The 25,141-nt window shown below is 39.3% G+C and overlaps 1 protein-coding gene across 1 annotated transcript; it reads right to left on the bottom strand.

Annotated features, from left to right (window-relative positions):
- Positions 1–1,550: 1,550 nt before the first annotated feature.
- ctns (cystinosin, lysosomal cystine transporter) lies at positions 1,551–18,791 on the bottom strand. Its single transcript, XM_046390819.1, has 11 exons — positions 18,637–18,791; positions 16,992–17,080; positions 16,582–16,660; positions 10,349–10,439; positions 9,782–9,885; positions 8,682–8,819; positions 7,683–7,782; positions 5,187–5,306; positions 4,654–4,824; positions 4,143–4,260; positions 1,551–2,279 (listed from the first exon to the last, which is right to left on the bottom strand). Exons 2-11 carry the CDS (start codon positions 17,065–17,067, stop codon positions 2,131–2,133), a joined length of 1,146 nt encoding a protein of 381 aa, XP_046246775.1. The 5' UTR covers positions 17,068–17,080; positions 18,637–18,791; the 3' UTR covers positions 1,551–2,130.
- Positions 18,792–25,141: the final 6,350 nt, after the last annotated feature.

The following is a 25,141-nucleotide window of genomic DNA, read 5'->3' as shown; positions in this document are numbered from 1 at the left end:
GCCAAGAAAAATCTCTGATAAGCAGAGGCGAGGAATGGTGAGAACGGTCAAACTCAACCCACAGACCAGCTCCAAAGACCTACAACATGATCTTGCTGCAGATGGTGTCACTGTGCATCGTTCAACTATTCAGCGCACTTTGCACAAGGAGATGCTGTATGGGAGAGTAATGCGGCGGAAGCCTTTTCTACGCACATGCCACAAACAGAGTCGCTTGAGGTATGCTAAAGCACATTTGGACAAGCCAGCTTCCTTTTGGAATAAGGTGCTGTGGACTGATGAATGTGAAATTGAGTTATTTGGACATAACAAGGGGCGGTATGCATGGCGGAAGAAGAACACAGCATTCCAAGACAAACACTTGCTACCCACAGTAAAATTTGGTGGTGGTTCCATCATGCTGTGGGGCTGTGTGGCCAGTGCAGGTACTGGCAATCTTGTAAAAGTTGAAGGTCGCATGGATTCCAGTCAGTATCAGCAGATTCTTGCCAACAATGTTCAAGAATCAGTGACAAAGTTGAAGTTGCGCCGGGGCTGGATACTTCAACAAGACAACGACCCCAAACACTGCTCAAACTCTACAAAGGCATTCATGCAGAGGAACAACTACAACGTTCTGGAATGGCCATCTCAGTCCCCAGACCTGAACATTATTGAAAATCTGTGGTGTGATTTAAAGCGGGCTGTCCATGCTCGGAAACCATCAAACCTGACTGAACTGGAGATTTTTTGTAAAGAAGAATGGTCAAAAATACCTTCAACCAGACTCCAGACCCTCATTGGAAGCTATAGGAAGCGTTTAGAGGCTGTTATTTCTGCAAAAGGAGGATCTACGAAATATTGATGTCATTTTTCTGTTGTGGTGCCCAAATTTATGCACCTGCCTAATGTTGTTTAAGTAATTATTGCACACTTTCTGTTAATCCTATAAACTTCATTTCACTTCTGAAATATCACTGTGTTTGTCTGCTATATGATATATTTAACTGAAATTGCTGATCCGAACAACCAATGATTTATAAAGGAAAATCCTGAAAATGATCAGGGGTGCCCAAACTTTTTCATACCACTGTATCATATAATTTCATCCACACCATGTATTGTACTTACGTATATATACATATATCATGCATGATGCCTATGAGGAGCTTCATCACCAGCATCATAAGTAGTAAACAAACTAGTCAGCCACCTTGATTTAAAATGAAAACCTGCAGGCTAATTTTCATGTTACCAGCTTTTCCAATGGGGACAGTAAAGTCAACTCTTAGTTTAACAATGTAATCTAACATTCAAGCTAAGCTTCTGCTGAATAAACTTAAAAAAACTACATAGATATATAAAAATTTGAATTTCAGTACAGAAACCTCATGAAAATGTCACTATTAGTCACTTTCTATGCCTGCAACAGTAGAGAGCAAGAGCAGGTTGATGAGGAAACAGGTGCACCTTCAAGGCTTCATTGAGGTTTTTGAGTTTGATTTTGATATTAAGCATCAGCATTACAGCTGGTATCAGGATATTCTGAAAATAACTGTTGAAAGTCAAGATATTTGTTAATGAGTTTATTTTGGGAAAAAAAAATACATCAGAACAAGTTCATTTCACCAGTATTTCACAATTCACTCAATATTTAAAATTTCCCTCAAAAATAAATGGCACCCCAAGTCTATTAAACAAATGTTTGTATATATCTTATCACATCCCTGGGCATCTCCTCCAGATGCACAAGATACTCTGTAACATAAGGCCCCACTATGCATTAAATATCTGTAAAACATGAAAGCCTCAAAAAAGGGCTGAAGTTGGGCTTGAATGGTGAGTCACTGGGGTAAGTGACAAAGATAATAATGTAAATACTATATTAACTCAATATTAGAGACCAAACCTACGCCCTGAATAGCTTGAAACAGTGTAAAATTACATCAGTGTTACCTGATGACATACAGTGAAGTTAAAAAAAGACTACTCCTGATCCAGAAATATGTCAAAACACTATGTATCTGCTCTGGAAAGCCCCAAAATATCTCATATTTATTATACCATATTGAACATGACAACTGACATCTTTTTACCATCTTGAATCATTTCCTCACTTTGTGTGTTTTATAAACATTGCACTGATTATCATCAGTCTTCTAATTGCTCTGAAATAACTTCATACTGTGATGTCTGTTTGTAGAGACAGTAGTGCTGAGTCATGAAGAGAATGTCGAACACCACAGAGAATAGACCAAGACCAAACTTTGTAGGATCACCAAATATAAGCCTCCACTCATCTGTAGAAAGACACACATTACAATTAGTATACAACATGCTCTCTCAGTCAGATAAACAGTATGCCATTTGTTATAGCAAATGTTGGTGCATTGTCAGCAGCTGGTAAATGTATTTTTTCTAATCAATTTAAATCTCAGTGGATACACTGTCTTCTGATTTAAGTTTCAGACAGATACCCAAAAACAAAAAATATACTCACTAAAATCATACATTAGATAGGTATTGGAATTTCACTAAGCATACTCAGATCAAGCTTTTAATCATTTGTGTCAGCAATATGCATTTTATGTTGGCAGTGTGTTCTCCTAATACGATGCTCTGAAACAGATCTGAAAAAGCACGACACAGATGTGGCAGAACCTGATATGTGTAACATTTAAATGTTTAAGTCTATTTCTCCCGAAACCTAACCAGGCAGTTATGAATCCTAAAGTTAACAGAATGGTATAGGTCATGTGACTAAACAATAAGGTCACATGGAGAAAGTCCTTGTTTTTGTTCTTTCCTGCATCCTTAAAACTTATAACATGCAGTCTAAAAATGACATGAAAACCTTAAAATGCCTGAAGTGATGTGTTTTTTTTTCTTCTGAGAACGTCAGCATCATTTTTCAGTCATACCTACTGAAAAGGGAGTGTGTGCAGAGCAAGTATGGCACCCAGAGTCCCACCTTTTTGTGTTTTCAGAAAAGGGCTGGGATCACCAATGTTGCTCTTTTTGTTTTTTTTGCAACTAATCATACATTAGCGGGATTGGTCACCCTAGTAACCAAAAGAATAGAATAAAAGGTTGTTGACATTTATCAGACACAACAGAGACACTAAAGCCAATTTCGAGGAGTCCTTTGAGTGTTGCTGCTCAGTGTTGTACTTTTACCACCCCATGAGGCGAAAGTTTGTTGTTCAGTGTAGTTAACCCTTTGTACATATAGTGTTAAGATAGCTTCCTAGCAAATGTCAATCAAAACCAATGTGTAGTGTTCTTTTTCCACTGCACAAGCTCGTCATCCCAGCATTCACTACCAACACCTTTATTCCAGAAAAGAACTGTGTTGATGTCTTTGTAAACACAGATCAAATGCTGGAAAAGTAGCTCTTATATTTTATGCTCCACAGAAGTAGAACAAGGTACAGACATTTGAAAATGGTCTTTTTAGCTGGTATGGAGGCGTGTGAGGTCTATAAATGTATCACTAAACTACTACTGTTCCTACTAGTCTGCCCTATTGCCAGCATATCTGCAAAAAATACAAATTAAGACATTTCTCAAAAATCAGCCAAAACATACACAACATTTTACAGTCAGTGTGCATAGGGTTAGTCAGGGAGGGTTAGAGAGAGTGTAACCTGATAAAAGAGGGGAGAACAGCTACACTCCTCAAAACTCTACAAGTACTTCCACTAAACATAGAAGATAAAATGATATGTGTGTGTGTTCAGAATTGTACAGTATAAGAACTTCAACTACGCATGACTGGCCATAACATAGCCCACTCAACACAATGTTAACCCATGCTACTCTTGTAAGTGACAGAGGGATGGGGTTAAGGGTTTTTTTTTGCCAGTATAGACGTGAAAAAGGTGATAAAATGCATAAAATAATGGTAACATATCTGTGGATGTTCTCAGTCATCTAGGTCATATTTACTCAAAGAGTTAAAGCAAGGCGTCTGGACTTGTAAAGATAGGTTTGAAGACGTTTCGCTGCTCATTCAAGCAGCGAAACGTCCAGACGCCTTGCTTTAACTCTTTTGAATAAAATAATGGTCTTAAAAAGTCTCAAATTTAACTTATTGATACTTGCAGAAAACTGTATGAAGTACAGCAAGAGTAAAACATAATATAAAGTACAGTAGTAGTTACCGTTATTGTAAGACTGTAAGATCATCTGTAGAATACTAAAGATTCCACCAGTGAAATCCAGCAACACGTTGCCAATACTCCAACCCTCAGTACTCTGTCTTCTGTAATTCATGTATGCCTAGAAAAAGAGTGGGCAAACCACCAACAGGCGGTTTAATGAATAAAAGGAATAATAAATTACATAATAAAAGGAGATTGCATTACACGTCAATCAGTGTGTTTTCTATGCACAGACAGAACAAAAAAATATAGAAACGTGGACATTGTATTTTCAAGTCCTGTCACAAATCCTACCATATTGAAATTTTATTTGTTGACACTATCAGAGTTGTAGTATTTGCTTTTGCCGTATTTTTTTTTCTCAGAACAATAACGTCACAATAATAACAAAAAAAAAATCTAATAAAAACACAGCTAACGTAAACTGAACATCTGAACACAGACATATTTACTGCATGGCAATTGTTCCCAAATATCTCAAGTTTTTGGTCCTCCAGTGTGTACTGCTTACCTGTGGCACATATTTGATTAGAGTGACTGCTAGTTTAATATAGGAGAAATAGTAGAGGTAATCCAACCAGGTGATTTGTTTGGCTACAGCAAGAAAGAAGCTAACCAAGGCAAATGTCCAGCCAATCAGCAACAAGAACAAGGCCATCCAGGAGACTTTTTGACCTCCCCTCTGGAAGAGAGAATAAATGGAGGATAACACACCAATATAAGGATATCTTATCAGATAAGCTGCAGGTTCAAACATTCACACACAAACACATCTGACAGGATGTGATTTCACATATATATATATATATATTAAATTCTACTTAGTGTAATGGCTCAAATTCCTAAATTAACATGTACTTTCCATGGCATTTAAATAGTACAACAACAGAGTCATGTCATACTCACCACTCCAATGAGAAATATTTTTGACAGAGATACCATTTCTATTCCTTCTCTAATTCAATTCAACCCTACTCTGTTGATTACTTGAGTTCTTGGACTTGAAATATATCTGCCACAGGCTTCTCCCTATTAGACACACACCTCATACACAGCAGACTGAATAATGTAGACCAAACAGAGAAGGACAGCATGGAGACTGAAGAAGACGTCATTAGCACTGACAGGGTTAATTCCATTAGGGTTCCTCCTGAGAAACTCCTCCTGCAGGGTAGGCATAGCAGCTTAACAGACAGTCAAAATATATTTCACGTTTCACTCAACACTTACTGGTGCGCTAAACAAAGGCAAGTTGTGAAAACAACTTTACGATTGAACAGTCTAAACATTTCATGTAAATCAAGAAATTATGTAAATAAAGAAATACCCAATATAGTGTAGCTAAAAATGTTGCATTAGTTGAAATATATGGACAAATATCCAGCTTTTTTTTAAACAAAAAGTAATTCAAATCTTGAACTGTAATTTATCAGAAAAAATGTGCAACAGTGTGATCAGCCCAGGCAGATCCATCGATGACGCCATAACCTTGCTGCTGCACCAGACACTTTCCCACGTAGACACTAGGATGGGGAACTATGTGAGAGTGCTGTTTGTGGACTACAGCTCAGCATTCAATACCACAGTCCCCTCCAGGCTGGTCACTAAGCTGTGTGATCTTGGACTGAACTCCTTGCTGTGCAGGTGGATCCATGGCTTCCTAACTGCACAAAGCAGGACCTCTTGGCCCTTAGGAGGGTAGTCCGCTCAGCTGAGCGGACGATCAGAACAACTTTACCCGACCTGCGGGACATTTAAATCAAACGATGCAGGTCGAGAGCTGAGAAGATCCAGGCAGCCCCATCACCCCGGACACTCACTCCTCTCCCTGTTGCCATCAGGCCATCGGTTCCGCTGCCTGAGAACCAACACGGAGAGGATAAGGAAAAGTTTCTTCCCCCAGACCATCCGTCCGCTCAACAGTGAGCATTAATCTGGACAATCCTACTAAATGTAAATACTGTACATGTAAATATTGCACATTTTTAATTTTATTATTTTTATAAGGTTTCTATTTTACAATATTTAATTCTACTTACCTATTTTTTGGTAGCAGGGACAAAAAGAATTTCACTGCACATTGTACCATGTATGATTGTGTGTGTGACAAATAAACCTATCTTGTATCTTGATTAGGAAAATAAGAATGAGATTTAGATCACCATGGTAACTCATGCTGCACAGTTAATTTGCTCTGGAGAAGGCTATTTTCATGTGTGTTAAAATGGCTATAAACACTGCTGTCCTGTTCACTGATACTTTTCCTGACGATATTCCCTTAGAGCCAGATAGATTCTCAGCTGGGGAAGCATGTTCACACTCACCAGCCACTTTATAAGGTACACCTTGCTAATGTTGGACCCCCTTTTGCCTTCAGGACGGCCTTAATTCTTCACGGCATAGATTCAAAAAGGTGCTGCAAAACATTCTTCCGAGACCTTGATCAATACTGGTATGATAGCATCACACAGTTGCTGCAGATTTGTCAGCTGCACATCCATGATGCAAATCTCCCGATTTCGCCATATCCCGAAGGTGCTCTTTTGGATTGAGATCTGGCGACTGTGGAAGCCATTAAAGTACAGTGACCTCATTGTCACGTTCAAGAAACCAGTTTGAGATGATTTGAGCTTTGTGACATGGCATGTTATCCTGCTGGAAGTAGCCGCCAGAAGATAGGCACACTGTTATTATAAATGGATGGACACGGTCAGCAACAATACTCAGGTAAGCTGTGGTGTTTAAATGATGCTCAGTTGGTACAGAGGGGCCCAAAGTGTGCCCCCACACTATTAAAACAGCACCACCGGCAGCCTGAACCGTTGATACATGCATTTAAGCCACATTCTGACCCTACCATTTGAATGTTGCATGTTGAATGTTGCAGCAGAAACTGAGACTCATCAGACAAGGAAATGTTTCCAATCTTCTATTGTTCGATTTTGGTGAGCCTGAGCAAATTGTAGCCTAAGTTTCCTGTTCTTAGCTGACAGGAGTGGCATCCAGTGTGGCCTTCTACTGCTGTAGCCCATCTCCTTCAAAGTTCAATGTATTGTGTATTCAGAGATGGTCTTCTGCATACCTTGGCAGTAACAAGTGGTTACTTGAGTTACTCTTGCCTTTCTATCATCTCAAAACAGTCTGACCATTTTTCTCTGGTATCAACGCATTTTTGGATCATTGGATGCTTGGTCTGAACATCATCTTCACCATGCCTAAATGCACTGAGTTGCTGCCATGTGATTGGCTGATTAGATAGTCCACTTTTCCCCTTTTTTTACAGTAAAACTCTTCTGGCAATATAAGGGGCACAGTCACTTGACTGCAACTTGAATAAATCAAAATGTATGCCTATTTCCTGTGGATTGTAATTTAAGGCTTATTGAAGACTATGACTGAATCTGTTGACAAAAGTGATACACCAGAGATTTAGCATTTCACTTCTAAAAGGTTTCACAAAGCTAGTAGTACAAAACATGCCTGGTAGACTGATCTCTGTGTGTCTGAACAGTGGAGTGCTCCTTTAAAGAATGAAGTTACCTTTACATAAGGCACCCAAAACAGTCCTATGTTGAAGACACTGTACGCGATGAAGCCAGTTAGGTTGAGAGCCAAGAAGTCAAAGTTGAGACCTACAACACTAAAAACAAACTTGTTAGTATTACTTGTCTGAGTTCATTTTTTTCTTTTTACTCTTTTTTTCTCCATATATCTAAGGACAATCCATGAGCCTTAATTAGACATTACATAACAAAAGATGGAAGAAATATCACAAAAATATTAATCCCTAATTAGAAATTCTATTCTTTATACATTTTGAATTAATGTGTCTGCAAAAAGATTTCACTGATTTACCTTTAATTAGTTCCCTCCAAGAAACTTCTCTGTAAATTATTTGGAAATTCTTATTTTTATTTATAAAAAATCTAGTTTTACTTTTACAATAGCTTGTGAATTACTGCCAGAGTCAGTCCCCTGCAAAGACTCTTATTACATGCAAGTCAAGTCAAGTCAAGTCAACTTTATTTGTATAGCCCATTTTTACAAGCAGTTTGTCTCAAAGGGCTTAACATAACATCAGCAACATCCTCTGCCCTTCGACCCTCACATCGACTAAGGAAAAACTCCCAGAAAAACCTTTAACAGGAAAAAATGGAAGAAACCTCAGGGTGAGCAACAGAGGAGGGATCCCTCACCCAGGACGGGCTGACGTGCAATGGATGTTGTACATATGTGGAAGCTCCACCTTTTCATTGATTTATCACAGATTAGAACTTGCCTAGTCCTGTGGCTAACCCTTATAACTCAAATGCAACCATAACTGCAAAATTTTATAAAAATATACCATTGAACTATTATTTGACAGCAGCTGTTACAGATGGTGCACAAAGCATGATTTTAGTATATACAGTATAGTTTCTTGAGATGCTGTTACATCAAAGATCGTGATGTTGATATCTGACATCCTATTTAGTTAACTTGAGCAAAACTTCAATAGCAACCTAAACCTAAATGAATGAAAAAAGGGCAGAAGATAACCTTTTCCTTTTCCCGTTCTGCCAGGCTTGTGGATAGAAGGAGACAGACCAGGCCACAAAGTAAATCCAGCCAATTATTTGACTGATTACTGACAGGACGTTGTTACGTACAACCATAAATCGGATCCTGATGGACAAACTAGAAGAGAGAGAGAATCAAGCTTACAGACACAAATAAACTGGACAGCCGGACTGCGTAATGATGTGCGAACATATTTATGTTATATATTATGTTAGATATTCTATTAGATATTCTGTGATAGATTTCTGTAGAGAATTCTGGCTGCTGCTAGTCACATTATGAAGAGTTTGACAAGTGCTCCTGCTTGACAGTACTGATGGGCCCTCTGCTCAAGTTCTATTACACCTATATTGCAGCAATCATGGACCAGGACTTAATGGAATAACAATGAAGAACAGCTAAATTGTTGATTGTTGACTTCAGCTTAGAATTATCCTGAAGTACATTTGTCGTGAGGGTGCAGGGTATGTCCAATGGTTGGTGAGTCTACTAAAGATGAATGAATTCAACTTGAAATGATAACCAAACAAGAGTGCTCTAATGCTACCTAAGGCAATCAACTTTAAGCTTATTCAGAAAGCACAATAATGTTAAGTGCATGATGAGCTGACTTATGAAAAGGACAAAAAAACAGATGATGTTCATCCATTAACATGGAGCAAACAATAGAATGTTGCGAAAGTCTTAACTAGTTGATTTAAAAAAAAACATGCCAACATGCATTTGTGTAGACCTGAACACAGGTTGCTAAACTTATATTCTAAAAGAACATTAGAAGGAAGGCTGAATACTGTTAGAGTGGGAATAAAGGGAAGTCAGCTCTAATGAATCAACTACGTATAATGTTAGTCTCTTACAGGACAGTTGTCATCCTATATAAATATTCTCTGTATACCAGTGTTAGCTGAAAGACATCACTGGCAACATAACAAAGCCCTCTTCATTTATGGTACATGAATGAACGTGAATGTAGGTGAATAAAGTGATTCTTACTATCATGCTGAACTGATGAAAGAACAGGCTGACTCAGAAGTTGAGTCAAGGAAAGTTAAATGTTGTCAGTGAGTGCAGCTACTCACCTGTTGAAGTCTGTGTAGTTGCTAAGCAGGTATGTGGTCACCTGACCGACATCATGGGATGTCACACTGAAAGTGACTGAGGTTGAATTCACCGGCAGCAATAGCTAAATAAAAATCAGAACATAAAGCCAAGTGGTTTAAGTTTTGGCAGATATATCAGGGATGAGTGTATAGAAATAAACTGTCCTGATGTCTAATTTGGCTGATCTATGCCAATAATTCTGCACTCTTCAAGCACACACGTTCTCAAGTGGTACTTGTGTGACAAGACCTTACTGTGGTTCTACATGTTTCTTGATTGTGGAGGCGTGACCATGCTTAACACCTCTTTGAAGGCCCAGAACCGACAGCAAAGACAGAGCAAAACTAGCAGCAGTCAGGTGCTAGGAACAAACTGCCAGTGCTGGTGATAGTACATCTGGCAGAATCAGTCAGAGTAGCAAAATCTACATGACACTGCAATCGCCCTGTGAGATTGTGCTATTACCTTTATTGGGCAATGGAGCAATGGCACAAAGAATATATATAATAATGCAGCACACATTCTTATTTGGTTACATGTGTTACCTGCTCAGGCACTGTGAGCACAGATGACCAGTTCCACTTCGAGCTGTACGTTACATTTAAGTAAATCACAGCTGACTGGTTGACAGGGGAACTAGAACAAGACACAGAAGTGCAGTTAGACACACACTCTTGAAGTACAGAAGCATTAAGACATACCAGAATCTGGATTTTCATTTTTAAACTTGCTGAGAATGTTTGCTTTTTTTTTAAGTTACCTTGTGCATTGTATTCACTTAACAGGTTCAAAGAGTAAAGTGTGATTCAGACTGGTCAGACTAGAAGTACTGTATATAGCTGTGGTCAAAGGTTAACATACGCTCATCATGTTTATTGTTGTTGTTATGTTTATGTTATCTATCATGTTTTATGTCAATATTGGGTTTCTATTGGTTTCTCTGGACTGTTCTTTTCCTGAAGTGGAGTAATTGTACAATGTACATCTTTAATAGACCAAAAAGAAAAAAAAACAAACTGAAAAAGAATGTGGTGCACAGGTTTCAGTTTGTGTTTTCTGCAATCAACATAGGGTCAAAATTATACATACAGGGTCAAAAATATACATACACCTACACTGATTCTTTAATTTTCCTCTTAACTTCCTTTTAATGATCATGATTGACTACACCTGTGTGCCAAAAATTTTTGTGAGAGTACTCATTGACGTACACACAGCTCATATATGCCATGAACCAGAAGCTGGCGGAATAACTTCAGAATCAGAATCAGAAAAGACTTTATTGCCATGTAAGTGAAGAGGTTTCACATTACTAGGAATTTGTCTTGGTGATTGGTGCATACATAGAACATAACAGTAACATATAATTGAAGAATAAAATAAAATAAAAAATAAAGATAAAAATAAAATGGAGTAAGGTAACACAAAATAAAATAAGTGAAATAAATATTTTTCTGGAGGTAGTTCAAAAGTAAGGTGCAGGGTGGAGTATAGTGCAAGTGGGTGAGGTAGACAGTGCAAATGAACAGCAGGTGAACAGTGAATGAGTAAAATCAATTGCTAAGGTGCAGGGCAGCATGTTAGTCAGTTGTGTTCAACAGTCTAACAGCACAGGGGAAGAAACTGTTCTTGTGGCGTGAGGTTTTGGTCCGAATGGACCGTAACCTCCTGCCTGAAGGGAGTTTTACAAAGAGTCCATGTCCAGGGTGAGAAGGGTCAGCTGTGATCCGACCTGCACGCCTCAGAGTCCTGGAGGTGTACAGGTCTTGGAGAGATGGAAGGCCGCAGCCGATCACCTTCTCAGCAGAGCGCACAGCACGCTGCAGTCTGTGCTTGTCCCTGGCGGTGGCCCCAGCGTACCACACAGTGATGGAGGAGGTGAGGATGGACTCAATGATGGCCGTGTAGAACTGAACCATCATCTTGGCAGGCACCTTGAGTTTCCTCAGCTGCCGCAGGAAGAACATCCTCTGCTGGGCCCTTTTGATGAGGGAGCTGATGGTCAGCTCCCACTTGAGGTCCCGGGTGATAGTGGTACCCAGGAAGCGGAAGGAGTCCACCGTGGAGATGGGGGTGTCTGTCAGGGTGAGGGGGAGCGATGGAGCTGGCACTTTCCGAAAGTCAATGATCATCTCCACTGTCTTCTGGGCGTTCAGCTCCAGGTGGTTGCTACCGCACCAGGACACCAGACGGTCCACCTCCCTCCTGTAGGCGGACTCATCCCCGTCCGAGATGAGAACGATGAGGGTGGTGTCGTCTGCAAACTTAATCAGCTTGACAGACTGGTGGCCGGAGGTGCAGCAGTTGGTGTAGATGGAGAAGAGCAAAGGGGAAAGTACACAACCCTGGGGGGTACCGGTGCTGATGGTCCGGGTGTCCGAGATATTCTTCCCCAGCCTCACATGCTGTTTCCTGTCTGTCAGGAAGTCAGTGATCCACCGGCAGATGGGGTCAGGCACATTCAGCAGGGACAGCTTGTCCTGGAGGAGAGCTGGGCGGATCGTGTTGAAGGCAGAGCTGAAGTCCACAAACAAGATCCTAACGTAGGTTCCCAGGGAGTCCAGATGCCGCAGGATGAAGTGTAGTGTCACGTTGACTGCATCGTCTACAGACCTGTTGGCTCTGTAGGCAAACTGCAGGGGGTCCAGGAGGGGGGTTGTGATGTTCTTGAGGTGGGACAGAACCAGGCGCTCAAATGACTTCATGACTACAGATGTCAGTGCCACAGGTCTGTAGTCATTAAGTCCAGTGATCCTTGACTTCTTGGGGACTGGGACTATGGTGGAGGCTTTGAAGCAGTCTGGCCCATGGCATGACTCCAGAGAGGTGTTGAAAATATCTGTGAAAACTGGAGTCAGCTCATCTGCACAGTGTCTCAGGGTGGAGGGGGACACACCGTCTGGTCCAGGAGCCTTGTGAGGGTTCAGTTTCCTGAACAGCTTGTTAACGTCCTCTTCCTGGATAAAGAGGGCTGTGGTGGAGGAGGGGGGGTCCGAGGTGGATACTGGTGGAATGACCTCAGGGGTGTGGGGGGTGTGAATGGCCGTGTTGATGGGGTGAGTGGGGGTGTCAGGGCCGGCAGATAGTCCATCAAAGCGACAGTAGAACTCGTTCAGACTGTTGGCTAGTCGCAGGTCGTCAGTAGAGTGGGGGGCTTTGGGCTTGTAGTTGGTGATTTGCCTAAGCCCTTTCCACACAGAGGCCGAGTCATTAGCTGAGAATTGCTGTTGAATTTTCTCAGAGTACAGTGATTTAGCGCTTCTCACCTCCTTGCTAAACCTGTACTTGGCCTCTTTGTAGCTGTCTCTATCCCCACTCCTGAAAGCAGACTTGTCACTGTCTATTGGCAATAGAATTTTACATCACTGTGGATTCAGAGGATGAGCTGGGGGCAGTCGTGGATCAGCGGTTAGGGTGTCGGACCCGTAACCGGTGGATCGCTGGTTCGATTCCCCGTCCCAGTGTCCATGGCTGAGGTACCCTTGAGCAAGGTACCTAACCCCCACTGCTCCCCGGGCGCTGCACGCGGTCGCCCACTGCCCCGGGTTTGCTGTGTGTGTGTGCACGTCACTTGGGTGGGTTAAATGCAGAGAACAAATTTCGTTGGAGTGAGTTCCCTCCAATGACAAAATATGTCACTTTCATCTTTCTTCACTTTCATGTCATCCAAGAAAGAAACCCCTGCTCCAAAATCGACATCTTCAGGGTCAACTCAAGTTTGCAGCTGACCACAAGGAAAAAGGGAGAAATGCTTGCTGGAGGAACGTCTTATGGTTAGATGACACGAAGATTAAGCTCTTTGGACACAACTGCCAGAAGAATATTTGCAGGACTAAAGATGAGGCATTCAACCTGAAGAACACTTGACCAACTGTTAAGCATGGTGATTGTAGCATCATGCTATGGAGATGTTTTACTGCCAGTGGAACTGGTACATTGCACAAAGTCAATGGAATAATGAAGGGGGAGAACTAACTAAAAATTATTCAGCTAAATCTCAAATCATCAGCTAGACAATAGAAACTTATGCACAACTGGGTCTTACAACATCACAATGACCCCAAACACACATCAAAGATGTTCGTAGAATGGATGAAGCAAGCTAACATTAAAGTTCTGGACTGGCCTTCTCAAAGTCCTGACCTCAACCACATTGAAAATTTGTGGACTGTGCTTAAAAGTAATGACTGTGCCAGGGAACCAACTAATTTAACAGATCTCTACCAATTTTGCCAAAAAGAGTGGTCAAATATCCAACCGCAATTATGCCAGAAGATCGTTGATGGCTACCGGAGAAGGTTGCAAAGGGACATTTAACCAAATGTTGAGTGTGCAGAAGCACCACAAAATTAATCAGTGTGAGTGTATGCAGAATTTTGACCCTGTATGTATAATTCTGACCTTATGCTGATTTCAGAAAACACAAAATAAATTAAAACTTGTGAATCAATGTCTTTTTCTACTAAAGACCTACACTGTATAATTATACTACCTCAGAGAAAGCACAGTCCAAAGAAACCATTAAAAGACAAATACTAAAATTTATGAACATGATGAGTGTAAAGCTTGGATCACAATTGTAAATACAGGCCATTTAATTTAGCAAACCACAGACGAAAACAAAATTCATGTAATTTTTGTCAATTTCATCTTCCATTTCTTTCTCCATTTCTGCCTGGATATGCACAGTTGCTCACAAACTGCTCTCAACCAATTAGAATTATGAGGAGCCAGATTACATTTTGGCTTCATCATAAATGATGCATGATTACTCACAAGAACCAGCACTAGAGATCATATTTCTCCCATACTGGCTTCTCTACATTGGCTGCCTGTAAAATCCAGGATAGAGTTTAAAAATTCTTCTCCTCACATGGTCATGTTGATGTTGACCAGCATTTCTGGTGAGTCACTGCTATTTCCACTGAATCTACCATCCTCTGTGTTAAATTTTAATTTCAGTGAGGTCATTTCATTGACACCATGGGAGTGATGACACAGAGGAAAAAATGTTTTGCTCAGGAAGTCCAGGCACCATCATACCTTAAAGAGTTGATAGTACCCTATTATCCCATCAGAGCTTTACTCTGGATCCCAGAGCAGTAGATCAAGAACCAGAGCCCTTAGTTAAGGGGTCAAGTTCCTCTACTGTGGAACCATCTTCTGGTTTCGGTCCAGGAGGCGGACATCCTCTCTACGTTTAAGCGTAGACTTAAAACTTTCCTTTTTGACAAAGCTTACAGTTAGGGCTGGCCTAAGCTAGTTAACCTAGTTATGCTGTTACAGGCTTAGACTGCCAGGGGATCTCCAACAATGCACTGAGCTTCTCTCTTTCTGCACACATTTATGTCCCATTAATGCATGTGACTAACTCAACTTCTTCCCCTCTTTCTCTCAACCCAACCGGTCAAAGCAGGTGGCCGCCCACCTAGAGCCGGGGTCTGCTCCAAAGTTTGCTCCTTCTAAAAGGCAGATTTTCCTCGCCACTGTCGCCAAGTGCTTGCTCATGGGAGAATGTTAGGTTCTCTGTATTACAAAATTTTATTAAAGAGTATGGTCTAGACCTGCTCTAATTTGAAAGAGTCATGAGACAAAAAAATAAACTGAACTGAATTGAAACCCAGCGCTGTTACTTTGTTTTAACTTTTTAGTATCATCATCTAAATCACAGTTTTCATTATCTTTAATCAGACTGTAGACCACTTGTCACCTCATCTATTTTTATGTTTTTCAGCTGAGCTATAGACTCATCCTTGTAGTCTTCCTTGCTCACATGCATCACTGCTCCAGAATGTCGCTGACAACATCACAGAATTATTTTGTCTACCTGATTACCTGCACATTTTCCTTAGTTAAGAAACACTGGGCAAACTGATTCTTTGCACCACATTTCTGACAATTTATAGCATCTTTTTCATTTCAGTATGGTGGGCATGTTTGGTAGCACCTCTTTTGGAGTTGCCTCTTAAAATTTATTTTTGTTTCTAGGCATGCAATAGCTCTCAACACATAGTCAGTGTACAAAAAAATGGACCTAACCACTACAGGGACTTTAATGACATTGCATTCTAAATGCATACACAGCTTTGCAGCTATGACACCTTCCACTCTTCTGGGAAGGCTTTTCCCAGAGTGTCCCCATAGGGGTTTTTGCCCATTCATGCAATAGAGCATTTGTGAGGTCAGACACTGATGTTGGACCAAAAGGCCTGGCTCACAATCTCCATTCCAGTTCATGCCAATGATGGGGTTGAGGTCAGGGCTCTGCACCGACCAGTCAAGTTCTTCCACACCAAACTCATCCAACCATGTCTTTATGGAACAGTTATGCTGAAACAGAAAAGGGCCTTCCACAAACTGCTGCCACAAAGTTGGAAGCATAGCATTGTATACTGTGTATACTATTCTATACTATACATTGGATACTTTTGTCTATATAGAGTATTTCTCTATGAAGACAAATGTGTGGACACATCCAGCAGAGCACCATAGTCATGAAAAGAAACATTTTATGTGTGTCCTTCCCTTCTTCTGCTTCTAAGGCAATCAAGTATGCTTCAAAATTATGTAAACATTGACTCTTCTAATGTGAGTCCTACCTATGTTAAAATTAATTTTAATGACAATACTACTCGTATCACGAGTTGAGGAGACAGGACACTGTGACTGAGTTAACTCTCAAGGTGCACATCACATCTGTATCATGCAACAGTGACACTGCACTGTTACAAAGTGAATACCACTGAAACTGTTATACAGACTGTGTTTCTGTTGGTACCTGGAAGTAATGGTTATGTTGGCTTCAGAATATTCCTCAAGGGTGACAGCATCAGGAGCAAACAAATACACTTTGGACTCTGGAGAGCAAACAGAATAATACAAAAGGACAAGGACAATAAATCCAAGATGCTCACAGAAGCAAACAACACATAGTTTGCATTCAAGGGTGGTATTAATTGGCATTGTCATTGGGCATTATATATTCACAATTACACCCCATGTGGTTACTGCTTCAATGGTGACTCAAAATGTGCAACATTTTCAGAACATGTAGATCTTAAACATCAAAAACATTAAAAACATTTTTTCCTCTGTGTCATCACTGCCATGGTGTAAATGAAATGATCTCACTGAAATTAAAATTTAACACAGAGGATTGTAGATTCAGCGGAAATAGCAGTGACTCACCAGAAATGCTGGTCAACATCCACATGACCAGCAGCTGTGCAGGAAGCCATCTCTTTGCCAAGTCCAGACAAGACATTTCTGCAGCCAATCTAAGGAATGCAAGACAGAAGAAGCTTCAGCAATTACACAATGAAATCTCCAGCATTATTGTTATTGCTGCTCTTCATTACTGGGGTGAATGCTGATTCAGAATGCCTGACAGTATTCAAAAGAAACCAAATCCAAGTTTAACAGACTAGAGCACTACTCAGCAGTAAAGAACGAGACTGGTTGACTTGCGCATTACCTAAACAGCTCTGCGGTGAAGAAAAGAACTCTCTGCTATGTCTGTGCAGTGCAGCAGAGAGACTGATATCCACTCCACCTTCAACTGATACAATCTGCACTTTTTGAATGCCATCTGTCTGAGTGACTGAGCACTGTCACAGGTGAGATGATATTACCGTAACTTGCTGATTAAACCACCACAAGCTTGTTCCATTGTTCTGATTGGTGTTTTCATGTTGAGGTGGGTGGTAAGATTGTAACCATATACTATAGGAGCTAACAAAAGCAGTCCACAAAGTTGTAAATTACACAGGTTTTTAGGAAATATTTTGCTGTTTTACTGTTAGCTCATTTAGGCACTACAGTGTCCCAAATCTGGCTTGTACTTACCATTTTGACAGTTTCAGTTTTTGACATCTTTAATTTTATTTGGGTTAGGGTAGTATGTAGCCTACAGTATAAATGTGGGAAAATTAGAGTGAATGTATCACATAATTCACAAAGGAGTTGTTTCTTTAGACAAGTGAACCATTTTCAGTCTTGGCATACAGATTCACATCTACAGTGCATCCGGAAAGTATTCACACCGCTTCACTTTTTTCACATTTTGTTATGTTACAGTCTCATTCCAAAATGGATTAAATTAAATTGCTCCCTAAAAATTCTACACAAAATACCTCGTAATGACAAAGTGAAACAAGTTTGCTTGAATTTTTTGCAAATTTATCAAAAATAATAAAACCAAAAATATAACATGTACATAGGTACTCACACCCTGTGATCAATACTTTGTTGAAGCCTCTTTGGCAGCAATCACAGCCTCAAGTCTTTTTGAGTATGATCCTATAAGCTTGGCACACTTATTTTTGGGCAGTTTCTCCCACTCTTCAATGCAGATGGGAGCGTCGGTGCATAGCCATTTTGTGTAGAATTTTGAGGGGAAAAATGAATTTAATCCATTTTGAAATTAGACTGTAACATAGCGGTGTGAATACTTTCCGCATGCACTGTAAATACTCGTAAAAGGTTCCAGTTGGTCAAAATCAACAAAATAAACCCATTAAAAGATTTGCCCTCATAACAATAGTAGCAGATGGCAATCGTGCGTCATATCAGGTGCGCGGCAGACGGGGAAGGGGAATATTGTAGTATGTATGTAAATTTAGTCAAACTCAGTCAAACTCAATTTAACGTTAGGTGTACAAATTTACTGTTTCTGTTTTTATTATTCTGTTTGGGAGAAGACGAACTATAACGTTAGACACATATTACAAGTTATTGACGTAAATATCATACTAAAGAAGCTTAATCCTCAAACTTAAAGCAGTTTAAACCTACATTTGCTTATTCCGAACGAGTAAAAAAAGACTATACTTACAGCAGCGTAAGAATTGTGTCGACCACTTCCTTATCAGCAAGACAACGTCGTCTTCTTCTTCTTCTTCTTCTTCTACTACTACTTCTTCTTCTTCTTCTTTCAGACTCGGTTTGCGTTAAAATTGTCGCATTACTGCCTGCCGCAGGTAGGTAATTCAATTCAATCCAATAGCGCCAAGTCACAAGAAAAGCTTTTTCATCACACTTACCAAACAGTGCAGACCATACTCTTTAATATAGTCTTTAATATAATGCATAAATAATAACAGAAAACAGCTAATAATAAAAAAATATTAATAACTACAGTAAGTCCAATAATAATGTAGCCTCGCATAAAAAAACCTACTTGGATTCGTTGGGTTTCTTCTTTATTTCTCAGAATTACACAGGCTACTGTCGGCCGTAGCCACCATAGACATAATAAAGAAAAGACGCCGCATCGACCGCTACTGCCTACTGACGCTGACGAGCCGTGGGGCCGCCATCTTGGACCGGTCACCCGCTCCACTCAGTGCTTTTTTTTGTTTGTTTTTTTTTTCGGTTTGAAGTCACTTTTTTTTTTTTTTTTTTTTTATTGAAATATTCAATACAAAGCAGTTATTATAATGTACATTCATACAAACAACAGAACGTCAGCCAGGGGGTAGGCTACTTAGATAAATGCAGAAAATGTAGAGCACCAGTGATATGTTTTCATAGCTTTCTTATTATTAGATTCACAGATACTTTCCAAATACTGTTCTGTTTCCTTTAGAAATGCAATAAAATAGGGGCTTGAGTGACTAAATTTGGCTTTGTGTATGTGATATTTACATATTATATATATATATATTTAATATAATTATTAAGTTTATGACATACAGTTCTTTTTGTTTTTTACTTTTAACATCATGAACACCAAAAAGTATATTGTTCTATTGTTAAAGGAAGTCAATCTTCAGTTTGACGTAATGCAGTACCTCTTTCCAGAAGATGGCAGTATAGGGACAGTTCCAGAACAGGTGCATCATAGTTTCAGGCTCAGATCCACAGAAACAGTTCACACACACATCCCTCCCAAATCTCAGCAGGTAGTGTTTGGTAGGATAGTATTTATGGATTAATTTATAAGACACTTCTCTAACTTTGTTTGTAATCAAATATTTGTATGGAAGATTCCATATATGAACCCAGTTCAACCCGTTAACAATATTAGACCAGTACTGGACAGCATATGGGGTAATGGTAATATCAGATTGAAACAATGATCTGATAAGACAATTTTTTTTCTTAGTTTTGATAGAGAAACACATATGCCCCACTGATGTTAATGTGGGGTCTAAAGGAGGACAAACTGGTTTTCCAGCACCTCTTAAAAGAGTTAGGATACCAGAAGGAATGGCATCCATTACAATTGCAAAGTCTTTGGGGGTAACAGGAATACCATATGTTTGAAGGAATTCTGTATAATTTAGCAGATTTCCTTTATCGTTGAGTAGCTGGGTAACTAAAATTATGTTATTATTAAACCGGGAGTTAATAAATAAAGATTTGTTTTTATATTTGATATGTTGATTATTCCAAATAAAGCATCTATGTGGAGAGAAATTGTGTTTATAGATTAAGGACCATGCCAACAGCATTTGCCTATGAAAGTTTGATAGAGTTAGGGGAAGTTTTTCTATTTTGTAATTATATAGTTGCACATATTCAAGGCCTCCAATGGTAGAAAAGATATATTTGGGTATAAAGTTCCAAGTGGAAGTAGGATTATGTAGAAATTGCTTTATCCAGTTAATTTTAAATGTATTGTTGAGGGTAATAAAGTCAAGAAAATTTAAACCACCAGAGTCATAAGTGTTCATAACAACAGATTTTTTCACATAATGCGTCTTATTCTTCCATATAAAATTAAATAATAACTTATCAATGACATTGCAGATCTGCTTTTCGACAGCCAGGGGAGTAGCGGCATAAGTGAGGCGAGACAACCCTTCAGCCTTTGTTAGTAACACTCTACCTTTCAGCGAAATCTCTTTAGATCTCTTTGAAGCCATTGGTTCAGTTTTTTCCTTGTCTTGTCTATAATCATATTAAAATTTTCAGAGCATCTATCTGTCGGATTTTTAACAATAGTAATTCCAAGGTAAGTGAGTTTGTTTTTATTATAGATTGTGGATTCACCGCAGTCTTTGAGAGGAAACAGCTCACATTTTTTCAGGTTTAAACAAAGTCCAGAAGCTGCAGGGAATAAATCTATTGCATGGATAGCAAAGGGAACCTCCGTGGCATTTTTTAAGAAAAGCGTGATATCATCAGCCAGCTGACTTATTATAATTTCTCTATCTGCAATAAAAATACCTTTCAATGAGCTATTTTTTTATATGAGTGGCAAGTAGTTGAGTGCATAGGATGAATAGATAAGGGGAAGCAGGACATCCCTGCCGCATGCCCCGCTGTAAATCAAATCTCGGGGAAGTCCCATTTTTTAGTCTGATGGAGCTGTTACCTCTTGAATACATAGTTTTGACAGCTTTACAGAAGAAATCACCAAAACCAAAACGTTCAATTGTTTGAAAAATAAAATTATGTTCTACGGTGTCGAATGCCTTATAGAAGTCCAAAAAGAAGATAAGACTGTCGTCAGAACATAGAGAGGAATAATCAATTAAGTCTAAAACAAGACGAATATTATTGGAAACATGTCTCCCTCTCATCAATAATTGGGTCCAAAACATTAGTTATATCTTCAACAAATGTTTGATAAAATTCAGCGGAAAGACCATCGACTCCAGGAGATTTGGTTTTTTTTAGGTGTTTTATCGCATGAGTGACTTCCTGTAAAATTATAATCCCATCACACATCTCTCTGTCATCTTCAGTAACTTTAGTGATGTTATTCAGAGAATTATTCAGAGAATTAAAGAATAAAGTTGTGTAATAAAGAAGTCTGCAATTCTACGAGGATCATCAGTTAGATCACCATTAATGTTAAGTTGTTGGATTAAATTAAGCTTCCCGTGATGTCTTTCAAGGTTAAAAAAATAGGCTGAATTCTGTTCTCCTGCTTCGATCCACCTTTTTCTTGATCTTACAAAGGCACCTTTAGCCTTTTGCAAATATATTTCATTTAATTTAGTTTGTACTGAAATCAAGTCAGAGCGCTCCCTTTCTGACATATCAGTAGAATTTTTCTGAGATAATGAAATTATTTTAGAGACTACTTTCTCTTCTTCTAGTCTTTGGTTTTTGGAGAAGGTACTTCCATAGTTTCTTAAATACTGGGCAGTTTTAAATTTCAGAAGTTCCCAGTTGCTACCATAAGCATCTTCAGCATTTGCTTTATTCCAAAATTCTGCTATTATCCTCTTTATGCCTAATTTGACTGCCTTGTGATTTAAAAGAGATCTGTTTAGCTTCCAGTAAGCAGATCTATAGACCTTTGTGAAAGCAGAATGTAAGGGGATAAATATGGAGACTGCATTATGATCAGTTAGTGGAGTTGTATCAATGTTCAGATTGTTAGAAACTAACCAAAAATCAAGCTGCGATTTCCTGATGGCATTTCTGTTACTCCATGTAAAGGTATTAGTGTTATAATTTTGGTGTCTCCATACATCAATCAATTAATTTTTGCATAAAAGCTTTCAGGTTTTTATTAACTGCAGCAGAGTTGCGTGGAGGCCAACAGTCCAGATTGTGATCAAGTATCATGTTAAAATCACCTGAGATAGGAAAGTTACTAAAAGCATTATCAATATGATTTTCTAAAGTTTCCAGCATTATATTATTATCATTGTGCGAGTTATAGCCGTAAATATTAATAATTGCTATTATGATATTTTCAATATCTATCACTTGAAGGATAAAATGGCCTGATGGATCACGAATAGTTAATAACAACGACCCTGAAAAGTTATGGTTTAAAGTGGTAACACCAGCAGAATATTCAGAACCATGAGCCTGCCACAACTCATTACCCCATTATCCCATTGGGATCTCCAAAATTTTCCATCATCAGTAACTGAATGTGACTCTTGGATAAAACAGAAATCAGAACAGAAATGTGCTTCTTGGCAAACAAAAATAACGCCTTGCGTTTAACATTATTTCGTAACCCCCTGGCATTGAAAGTAACAATGGATAAGGACATAATAATAACAATGAATAGAACAAAATATGTCTAAGGATAAAATAAACTCAGATAATATTATCCTTCTTAACGATCTCAGGTTCTATATGCAGTGAAACATATAACATGTAAATACAGCCGCTCCACTCAGTGTAAGCTGTATGGCAGGCGCTGTGAAGTGTCAGAGCATTTAATCAATCATAGCTCACTGAACACTTCACTGATTTTCACAAGGTTTTTTGCTGCAAATGTCATACATGTAGCTATGATACAGGACACATGGGGAGAGAATAAAAATGTAGATTCTCAAGTTAAACACAAGAAATTGACACCCCCTCGTCCCAAACCATATTTACACATTCAAGGATTCAAGGAGCTTTATTGTCATTTCACACATGTCAGAATCAGAATCAGAATCAGAATTCTTTATTTGTCACATGTGGATGTGCATCCACAGTGAAATGAAAAAACAACACTCCTTTTTACAACTGTGCAAAAATAATAAAAATACAATTTACATGAGATAAAAGATAAAAAGTTAAAAAATAGAATAGAATAAAAAATAAAAATAGAAACATGAGGTGGAATGAAATTAGTTTTACTGGTCCCAGTATAATCCCAATAACCTACAAAATACGTAAATACTATAAATATAAAACAACACTATATACATATAAAAACAACCAGAATAAAACTGCTCATGTTCATTGCACTACGGTCATTTTGCACTACCCTGTCAGCCATTTTGCACTACTGTTTATACTGTTCACACTGGTGTTTATATCATCTACTGTTTTTCACTTATATTACACTGTTTTTATACTATATAGCATTGTTTATATTTATATTTATTTTGTTAAGAAACTGGGCTGATACTGGGACCGGGGAAACTAATTTCGTTCCACTCATGTTTTACGTGTGTGAAATGACAATAAAGCTCCTTGAATCCTTGAATCCTTGAACCAGAATAAAAAAAAATATAAACAGTATCAAGGATGACAACAATATTTACAGCAGTATTGTGCAAATGAAAGATGCATGCATGCACAAAGCTGCTAATGAAAGTTTTAATTTTTTTTAATCATGAAAGCTTTTTAATTTTTTTTTAATTTTCCCTCAAATCCCCCAAAAGACTCTTTACTGTGGTCTTTGCTCTCTTTTCTCTTGCCATGGCGTTCTTCTCTTGTTCCAGACTTTCCACTGCTAAGACTTCATTGAGTCTGGCCTTAAGAGAGGTAGGAGAGGCAGGCAAGGCATAACCATGATCCTAGTAGAAAGAGGGATGGACATGGTTTGATTGTCTCACTTCACACACACATCAATTTGACACCACTAGAGCATGATCCACGTTCTTTCTTATAGTCATCACCTGTCAAAGCCACTGCCAGGACTGTGTGCGTGTGTGTGTGCCAGGAATGCATGCTAAACATGTCTTCAACTGTGTGTGCACAGGTTTATTTGTGAGTGTGTTTAATATGAGTAGCAGCAAATAAGTGAGATTTTAATATGCCCAGGACCATTATGATATGATGTTTAAAATAGAAATACTCACATCATTAGGCTGAGGTTGTGGGTGTGACGTTGCAGTTATTGGGGCCTTTTGAGAGGCTCTTCTGGAGGTAGTCCTGCCCTTTTCCAGAAGGAAGGAGCAGTGCCTGGAGAAGGGGTGGGGGCATGGTGCCCACCCTGCAGGGTAATGGGAGAGGGGGTTGGAACCTGTGCAGGGCCTGATGTGGGAAAAGATGGGGTATTGTCCTGTGGCTGACTGTTCCATCTCTGGGCCTGTGGCACTTCAGTTCCTCTGTACAGAGCCAGCCTATCCCGATGTAGGCCCCCTTCCTTCCACGAGGGGGCAGCTGGACCCTGTACACTACCTCTCCCAGTCGCTCCAGGACACTGCAGGGCCCCACCCACTCACTGTCCAGCTTCAGGCATCTCCCGTTTTTCCTCTGTGGATTGTGGACCCAGACCAGCTCCCCAACTGCAAAGTGTCTTCCTCTGGCATGTACATCATAGTTCCTCTTCTACCTAGCTCCTGCACTCAAAAGCTGGTTTCTGGTGTTGTATAATTGATAGTGATGATGTGAAGATGTTGAAGGAGATCTCTGCTGACACCATCTTACTTGTATAATAAGTTTATTACATGAAGCATAGCATCAAATGCAGCATGTGCATATGAGAGGATTCCAGCCAATATGGATCACTCTACCAAAAGGTCTGTGGTCATATGCTTATATAGGGTACTTGTTTACAACAAAAGAGGTGTATACATATAGAAATATACAAATGGCCTTTCCAAGAAAGAGGGGGGAGAAAGACCATCTTCCTATGTATCACATGCCTTTAGGGTTATGATCACTGAGAGGCCCCAGGAAACCATCATTCCTACTAATCA

This window comes from Scatophagus argus, chromosome 6 (genome assembly GCF_020382885.2).
Source record: "Scatophagus argus isolate fScaArg1 chromosome 6, fScaArg1.pri, whole genome shotgun sequence".
Lineage (NCBI taxonomy): Eukaryota > Metazoa > Chordata > Actinopteri > Scatophagidae > Scatophagus > Scatophagus argus.
The sequence above is the reverse complement of the archived record's forward strand: the minus strand, read 5'-3'. Positions and strand labels throughout refer to the sequence as shown.

Coding starts and splice junctions, on each gene's coding strand:
- ctns (XM_046390819.1), bottom strand. CDS start 17,067: ATGTCTTGTCTGGACTTGGCAAAGAGATGGCTTCCTGCACAGCTGCTG. Junction 10,440..16,581: donor AACATAACCATTACTTCCAG/GTACCAACAGAA, acceptor GTCTTGTTCTAG/TTCCCCTGTCAACCAGTCAG. Junction 2,280..4,142: donor CTTACAGTCTTACAATAACG/GTAACTACTACT, acceptor GTCTTTCTACAG/ATGAGTGGAGGCTTATATTT.